We start from the raw sequence: 9,477 nt of genomic DNA on the forward strand, positions 1-9,477 counted from the left end.
CACAGTGGAGAGAGACTGGGTCACTTACATAGGGGACTTATTTTTCATCCACCAAAGTCAGCAGGCTAAATTTTGATACCATCTCCTGGTACTTCCCAACTGCTGTCATTGACTGTATTTGCCTCCAAAGGAAGCTGTGCTTTCTGTGTTGCATGTATCATTTTTCTTGTCCACTGTTCTGTTACACCCACCAATTTGATGCTGGCTGGTTTATTTTTGACCCTGATTCTGAGATTTACTAACATCCTTCTGTCTGTCAAGTTCATTGACAGATGATGAATATGGGTGCTTTATTTCTAATGGATGTCACACATCAGCTACCTTTTTCCCTCCTTGGACTTGGGAGTTTCTGTATTTTCATTTTTCCTTAGCACTGCAGTGCTTCTTTATTCTGGAGACTGGGTTTTCTGTCATTAGCCAATGAAGAGAAATAATGAAAAACAGTAAAGGGCCACAGAGAGCTATGCCTGTTCAGTAATCATAGTGGATTAGGAACGGAAAGGGGGCCTGTCCTTCCACAGGAGGACAGTGAAGCTGCATAGCTGAATGAGAGAAGCCAGGCTGGATGCATCCCTTGTCTGCAGGTGTACTCCTCACCCTTGTGAGTTCAAGTCAGATGTCTCAAAGGGTGGACTGGGCACATCTTTTGCTGCGCTGGATGTAACGGTTAGGTTGGGTGTCTCCTTGCCCACATCACCATCTTACAATTGCACCCACCTCTCCCTTTGGGCTGGGATTGCCCTAGTGGAGGGATGGCCCCAGGGCTGCTGCAGGGGGAGGTATCCCCCAGACCACTGGCTCACCAGGACATGGCTTTAATGGCCAATCTGCCCCTGAATCACAGAATAGAGAAACTTTTGTGAAATTTAGTTCTTGGTGCTCTGTTTTTCATGTTGCTACAGTGAGATTGTAGCCATCAACCTTAGAAGAGAAGCCATCAACCTTAGAAGAGAAACCGAATTTACTCCCTTCCACCACCTCCCCGCTCCCCGGGCTGCCTTTCCCTAGGTCGAGTCCTCATCCATATGACCTATTTCCTATGATTATTGGTCACATGTGCACTTGTTGTTAGGCACATGATATGGACAGAAGGCAGTGTCCTTGCTCTTCTTAACGTTGCTGTTGCTTGATCCCATACAGGGTGCTAAGAAGCTGTGCCCTCAGTGCAACACCATCACCTCTCCAGGGGACCTCAGGCGCATCTACTTATGAAGGACATGGCTGCTCAAACCAGATTGCCACACCAGAGGAACTGGGGGAAAGTAATGGCGGCAGCAGCAGCAAGAGACATTTACAAACAAACTAGAGACTCCAAATGTGGACTAGAGGCTGAAGGAGCCACACAATGCCTCTGCTTCCAACCCTGTCACTGACACCGCCAACTTCATGAGAAGGCCAAACCAGAACCTTTATTGTGAACCACCCTACCCCCCTTTACAAACTGATGTTCTGCACCTCTCCCATTTTGCCATGAGGCATGGTTCCATTGTGGATGACTTGCAAGCCTTTTCAGGGGAACATCTTGGTAGCCAAGCCACCCTGTGAGCCAACTTGTGAAGGGACTGAATCTTCCACAGCAGGAACCCTCCCGAGCTGTAACTTGTGTTCTTTTTCCCTCCTTTTTTGTGGTGGTCTAGTGGTTTTAAAAACAAAACACCTACACCGAAACTTCCACAATGGCAGAATGAAGCACATGTAATATAAACTCTATATGTTTACAATGTTGTGTATAAATGGGATAGACTACAACATTACATACTAATATGTTGTCCTTTTATGTTTTTCCTTTGTTTTTGGGTTGTACTTTTTTTTTTAAAAGAGAAAAAAAATAAGCAGAGAACATTAAACCCATATTTTTCTTGGTTCTACAAAGTTTTGACATTAAAGTCATTAGTTTAAAAGAAGTATAAATATATATATATTATACATATTATATAATATAAATGGTTTAATGTTCTGTGGTGTATATTTCCTCATTCAGATATAAAGTTAACAGCTTCTAGTATCGGCTGTATTTCTGCCCGTGACTTACACAACTTCTGGGGAAAGATGGGAAAACAAGATTTCTGTCATTAGTTGTAGCTAATGGGGCTATTTATATAGAATCTTTATCCCACTGAAATAGTCTTTAATTTTTCACTGGAAGGCGAGGAAGAGGCATGCGGGTCAGAGGCTTGCAAACTTTTACCAGTGCCAGCTGGGAACGGGACAAGTTGATGCATTTACGTGAAGGAAAAGGGGAGTCATCTTCGCCTGCTGCATCTGGCATTACAGGATGTAATTCCACTCTTACCAGAAGTTTGTTTCTTTTTTTAAACTGAAGCCATCTTTTGTTTGAGAATATTGTAGTCACAAGGTTCTGAGCCAGTAAGTACTGAACTCTGGTTTGTAGCTTCTAGGCCTAGAAAAGTAAGTGCAGATAAGCAATTCAGAAAAATCCTCAGTCTTGTCATCCTGTGACTGAGCAGGAATTAGCCTTCAGTGTTTCTCCCTCCATCTCTCTAGTCAAGCAAATCCTTTTATGTCAATCTGGTGTATTGCCATGCCTAACCACTGGCCTTCCTGATCTGTGTGATGTCCCATATCTTTCATAGGTTCACTTCTAAACATATGTTTAATTTAAACTTTTTTTAAAAAGGGCGTTCGTATGTGCTGGCCTGTAATGACATGTGTCTTGTTTCTTCCTTCTATCTCTCCTGCTTAGACTGTGACAGTGGTGGAACTCAGTCCAGGTTTATGTGAGGTTGAACTTATTGAAGCCCTCTGCAGCCATTTGCACAATTCTGATAGCAGCCCTTACCCAGTCACCTGTTCTGCAACTGCAAACTGTCCCCAGCTGTGACCCATGTGCAGTCTTCTCTCAGCCTTCCCCAATCAATCCAGAAATTTTTTCATCACACAAACAAGCTTCCTATAGTCCACCTAGGAAAAGGATTGCAACATTACTGGGACTCCACAAATGGAAACCAGAAGTGTGCACGACAAGAACTGGCTTTGCTAGGCAAAGATGCCTAAGAATAACTACCTTTTAAGATGGGGATAGTGTGTGAAGTACATTTTTGTTCTAGCTCATTCAGTCTGATACCTCTGATTTAAGTCCTAAAATATCAGATAGTGTTTGTCATGTTGGTGTAAAAACAACTGGTTTTATATAGATCAGATTTCTGCCACAGCACTATCTTACAATACATGGTTCTATACTCCTTCCTAGATAGGGATAGCCATTATTATACAAATCTTGCATTTTGACTTCTCAAGAATGCTCTTGAAATATTCACTGTTGTCTTATGAAGAACAGCTTCAGGCTCGTAGACAATTCTGAACTTCCAAGGTTCCCAAATAGTTAACAGCTAGATTTCATATAGCAAGAAGTGGCTAAGCCATCCGACTAAGAAGGGGTTTAAAAATAAGTGTTTCTGCTGTTGTCACCTAGGCAGTGAGACCAATGTAAGGGTAAACTACCAGCAGCTTGAAGGGGTTGTTTTTTCACGCAAGAGTTAATTGGCATCCTAAGTGGGCAGCAGCCATTGGTTCATTCTATGGAGTCCTCCACTGGTATAGCACTTAACTTCCTAAAGACAATTGGTCTGAAGTGTGTCATGGTAAGGAAGGCTGCACCACACCCAACCCTGCTTGCCCAGCACAATCAAGCAATCACTGTGGGAACATTCAATACAAAGCTGCATATCACCCTGAAATGTTTGAGAGCGGGCTGTGCTGAGAGAGTTCATTTTTCATGTCCCAGTAAATTGGGAACGAAGAGCTTTCTCTGGTCCTATGGACCACTACTAAACTAAATGCATATCTGTAAAGCCACATGCAACTAATAACTTTTATTTCAACATTAATCTTGTCCTGCTTTTTTTTCCCTTGAGGGGATAGGGAGGAAAGGGAAAGAAGATGCAAGGTTCCATTCATATCACTCAGCAACCACATTCTCCTCTTCCACTATGAGCTTGAAATGAAATGAACGATATTTGCCCAAAGATTCCCAGCTGCACAAGGTGATATTCAAGTTGTGTCAATGATTGTGTGTCCGTGTATATTCTATAAAAAGGTACTTGTCATTCCCGTTTGTAAACTACATTTGACATTAATTAAATGAATATAAAATCTTCCAAGTGTGCTTTCTGTCCTCTTGCTTGCCTGCTTGCCAGTTTTCTTCTGCCCTCACTTGGGCAGTCCCATAGACAGATGCTGCTGTTTCTTTTTTCCCTCCAGCCCTAGTTGCTTTGCCACAGGCCAGAGTAGCTATTTCATTACAGTCATGAGGACCATTGACATCAATCTGACCCACTGCCTTATGCAGGCCAATGTTCACCTCCCACTACTGCCAAATTAATCCCTTCAGTTCATGTCTGTTATCTACATGTGCTTTTGCTCTGGACTCCTTTCCTAAAGTCTGCAGCAACCTCTTAAAATGCTGAAGCTTCCATCTTAATCTTAAAAGTCTTTTAGTAGCCTTTTAAAAGGTATGATGGTAATATATGCAAAAGACTCATTTACACCTCTTTATGCTGACCTTGTTTCTTTCTTTATATCATCCTTTTGCTCCTCTGTTTGCTTGCTCTTACAGTTCTTATATTCCCTGACAATTAGTAGATACTTTGGATATGACTGGACATGCCACAGTATATGGACTATACCAAACAGATCAATGTGTGTGTGTGAGTGTCTACTTCAAAAGGTGGTTTTAGATCATATTGTTATATTTTATACTCTACTTTTCCTCTGAAAATATCCTTAAGATGCTGCATGAAAACAATAAGGGAAAACAGGCATCAGCAGCATGACTTTGCATTAATGAGTAAGGAGATGATTGCAGGGGGGCGGGATCCTTTTCATGCACCAAAATGCCCGTATGGGCGGCAGCAATGCACAGATAGTTAGACTTAGCTGCTGATGTGAGAAGAAAATGGAGTGGTGGATGGAAGGATGTAAAATGTTTTACAGTGGTAGAGAAAGAAGAGAAATTAGACCAGTAAAGATCACTGTCACTGCTAAAGGCATGATATAGTGTGGCTGAAAAGAACTGTAGACGGGGGGAGTAATTGAGACAGGACTTACAATGTGACACAAATTGTACAAGTTAATTATTTTAGATTTATTATGTGAACAGACAAAAGGAATCATACTATACATAAGCCACGGAAGCGAGTTTTAAAACATATACCTATTCTAACAACAGTTAAAAAAAAAACCTTAAAAGCTGTCTAATTTGATTTGTGCTGCAATGAAATAATTTCACAGTAAATACAATGGAGCGGGGTAGCTGTGACAGCCACTTTTTTCATATTGCAATAACTTGCATGTAGCTAAATATGCTGGCAAGTTGTGACCTACTTGTTCACAACCATGCAATGCAGCTTTTGCTGGCGAACAGGTTTTTTGGATAAAGCAAACCACTTGGGAGCTTGTTTGGTCTAGTATTGGGCAAACTGAACAAAGTTTGAGTCCAGTGGCACTTTTAAGACCAACCAAGTTAAAGGTGCCATTGGACTCAAACTTTGTTCTGCTGCTTGAGTCCAACATGACTTTGCACCTGAATCTATATTGAGCAAACTGTACATGAAGTTTATTCAGGATCTCCCTGTGCAATGGACTCATAGTGAGACTGCTCAGCCGTCTGTCAGTTAAAAAGAAAAAAATATTCCTCCACTTCAACAGCAAAATGTTGCTGTGAGGACTAAACATAGCTGTCATATACTCTGTCACAGGAGCTGTATAAATTAGAAACAGTAGACACATCTAGACCTTTGAAGAACTATGGGAAGCTTTCCAAGAAGGGGTGTATCCTAGTTCAAAAAGGCCAGCTGGAAAGGAAGAGCATGTGCTTGTCAGAAAGCAGAGCGTGTAAAGGGCAAACACCTTTCGCCAGGAACAGAGTAAAGATGGAACAATTATATGACATGGTCCCTGCAATCTTCTAGCTACTTCGCTAAAACCACCTGTCTTTGGATGGCCAAAGTTTGTTCCACTACAAAGATTTTATGATGAAAGATACTGTGAGATAACTAGCCCACCCAGGGACTGGTATAGGCATCTGCAGCACTGGGAATGTGCTACATGTCATTTTAAGTCTTCATTCAGAGCCCTGATTCTTTCTCATTTTGCAGACAAAGTCTCATAATAGATTTCTGTTCTGCCACAAGGAGTTGGCAGCTGCTCTTTGACTGACTACATCATTGATCAATATCCCTCTTTCTCTCTTAACTCCAAGGCTGGCTTTGTCACATTTCCTGATTTGACTTTTTTTCTTGTGCATAATGTTCAGATGGGGGGGGGGGCGGTTCCTTTCTAAATCATTTATATAACTCAGACTGAGCAAGAAACTGCCATTTGCATTCTGCTTATTTTAGAAGTTCATTCAGGCTCTCACCCTTGAAAATCTGAACTGAGCTGCCTTGTCTACCATAAGAGGTATTTGTTACCCTGATATTTATGTCTTCCTGAAAAAAATACATTATATGATTCTCTATAGCAGGGATTCACGTATGATTAGTAATATTAAACCCATGCCATTTCACAGGGAGGGTGACATGTGGCTCTAGCACCACTTCTTTATATTCTGTTTCCATATCTTCCTAACACCCCACCCAAAAAGAGCTCAGGTTGGCAAGGCAGGCTTTGGACAAGCTTTCATTACCTATCCCTTGCTATAACTGCAGCAACAATCTCACTGTTTAATGTGCTCCCCATTACCTCCACAAAGCTGAGTTGGTAGAGAGCCATATATATAACCTAGCCTGGATTTGGCTTCAATTGGAAGGGGTGGTGAGGAACAAACAGTACAAAAATATGGAAAGAGACCAGATTAAATAGATTAATTTCTTTTTGAACAAAACTAGGCTCAAAAACCTAAGGCATTTACGGGAGCTTGTAACAATATCCATTCCTTTATTCACATAATTAGAACTGAGACTGAAATTATACTTTATCTTGACAAATCTGTTTCAGGCCAACATTTGCCTCAGTAATATGAATGCAGGGCAGGGGAGGGTATTGATGTGAGAACTTCATGGTATGTGTGGATCTCTCTTACTATGCCTGCTACTTTGCCACCTACAAATGTACTCCAAGCCATATTCCCAAGTTTATTTCTGGTCTTGAAGCTTAGCTAGAGAAAGGGTATGTCTCTCCCTGGCAGGCTGCTGATTATTTGTAGGGGATGATGTTCCTGCATTAATGGTAGGAGGTAAGTGCAAGATGGAGAATGCCATGTTTTTACTTCATGTGGTTCTTTCTTAAATGTTGATTTTTTCCTTACTCTTATAAAAAATGTTGGTTGTAGGATTATGAGAATGTACCCATACACAGGCTGTCAAAAATACACAATAAAAGAATAGTTAATACAAATAGGAACCCACAAGGACTTCCAGGGATGGAGACATCTCATTCCCCCTCCCTCACTATTTCCTCTTTCCCTTTCCTGGCAGCCTCCACAGTCTCTCCCCTTTTTCTGCTCTCCTTCCCACCAAGCAGCCAACTCACTTTTATCTAAGCAACTGTCTTCAGCTCCTCCCTCTCAGCCTTTACCTAAGAAAGCTATGGCTCAGTTGTGTGGCACTGGCTGCTGGGCCAGAACCACTTGCATGGTAGACAACCCTCAAGGACCTTTTCCCCTCCTTGGCAACCCCCATATTCCCTCCCCTTTTCCTCCTCATTCTCTCATTCTCAGACATTTACCAGCCTATCTTTTATCTGCCTCCCATCTTCAGCTATATTTATAATTTATTTTCTTCCACTGTGATGACCAAAGCACCTTAGATTATTTCTCAGCTTCCCCTTTTTATGCTCAAAAGCCTGTGAAGTAGATTAAACTTAAAGTATGTGATTGGACCAACATCACTTCCGTGAACATCAGCTTCCATGGTATACTGGTGATTTCAACCTGGGTCTCCCAGGCCCTAGTATGAAGCTCTAACCACTGTACTACACTGGCTTTCATATGATGACTGCTGTTCAACAACAGCAAGCAGCCAAACCGATGTGATTCATAAAAGTCAGCTTCCTGATTGCAGGCCTGGCCAATGAATCCTCCCTAAAAGGCCAAAACAGCACTGGAAAGGACCCTGCCCCCACCTCCTGCTCTTTACTGACAAGAGCCCAGCCTAGAATGCTGTGGTTGCCTGGCAATGGCCACTCTGAGGGCTTCCATTTCTTAAAGCTTCAGGTGCTCCTTTTATCATTTGGGGGTTTCTTTAAACCCTGCCCCCCATGTATCTTTTTATTTCAAAAATTTTCAGCAACCTGGAGTGTTTTTCAGGTTTGTGGAAAGATCTGTCTTGTCCAGTCAGGGCTCCAGTGACTTGATCTTAGTATCCTCAGTTTTGGCTGACTTGGCTATTAAAATATACAAGTGTGGGCCTGTAAGACCTGAGGGCAGGGTATCTCGTCTCCCCCTCCACACACACATGCATTTTTTTGCTGGGCCCATTACGGCTCCTGTACACTGATGTGGTTTGCGCAGAAAATGATCTTTTATTCTAGGGAGGAAATGTTAAAAGACAAATCATTTTTAAGATTCTTGCCAGCCCATCCACCCACCCCAAGTTTGCAGGAAAATCTGTTTAATGTCAGTATGACTCAGAACTGCAGGTTTAGATAGCTGCAGATGGAGACCACCTATCACTATTAGGCATACAGATGATGACAAGCAATTAAGAATCAATACACAAGTTTATTCAGGACTAGAAAAGGATATGCTGTTTAAAACATTCACTCCGTTTCAAATCATGCTTAACAAAACACAGGATTAGTTTCTCATTAAAGTGCTGCGTTCTATAAGAGGCAGACAAGATGTTTTCACATCATAGCACAGAGGAGGGAAGGTAGAAAATGACTCCGAGAACCTAGACCAACAGTGAAACCATATGCATAGTACTCCAGCCTAAACCCACTGCAATCAATAGACACATGCTAGAGGAATTCTGCAAATCTGATGTGATGGTATCGCTTTGCTCTGCTCTGGTAAGACCTCACTGGGAGTATTGTGTTCAGTTTTGGGCACCACATTTTAAGAAGGATTTAGACAAGCTAGAACAGGTCCAGAGGAGGGTGATGAAGATGGTGAGGGATCTGGAGACCAAGTCCTATGAGAAAAGGTTGAAGGAGCTGGGGATGTTTAGGCTGGAGAGGAGGCGGCTGAGAGGTGATATGATCACCATTTTCAAGTACCTGAAGGGCTGTCATATAGACGATGGTGTGGAATTGTTTTCTGTGGTCCCAGAAGGTAGGACCAGAACCAATGGATTGAAATTAAATCAAAAGAGTTCCTGACTCAACATTAGGAAGAACTTCCTGACCGTTAGAGCGATTCCTCAGTGGAACAGGCTTTCTCGGGAGGCCGTGGGCTCTCCTTCCTTGGAGGTTTTTAAACAGAGGCTAGATGGCCATCTGACAGTGATGAAGGCCCTGTGAATTTGGGGTAGGTATTTGTAGGTTTCCTGCGTTGTGCAGAGGGTTGGACTAGATGAC

General features: G+C 42.2%; 1 protein-coding gene across 6 annotated transcripts in view; it reads left to right on the top strand.

Moving 5' to 3' along the window:
- RNF220 (ring finger protein 220) overlaps positions 1-4,121 on the top strand; it is a 537,115-nt gene extending 532,994 nt beyond the window's left edge. For all 6 annotated transcript variants that reach the window (XM_060231695.1, XM_060231698.1, XM_060231697.1 and 3 more), the window contains one exon: positions 1,141-4,121. In XM_060231695.1, coding sequence (XP_060087678.1) covers positions 1,141-1,212 — 72 coding nt within the window. In that variant the 3' untranslated portion in view covers positions 1,213-4,121. The remainder of the gene's footprint in view (positions 1-1,140) is intronic.
- Positions 4,122-9,477: the final 5,356 nt, after the last annotated feature.

This window comes from Heteronotia binoei, chromosome 2 (assembly GCF_032191835.1).
Source record: "Heteronotia binoei isolate CCM8104 ecotype False Entrance Well chromosome 2, APGP_CSIRO_Hbin_v1, whole genome shotgun sequence".
NCBI lineage: Eukaryota > Metazoa > Chordata > Lepidosauria > Squamata > Gekkonidae > Heteronotia > Heteronotia binoei.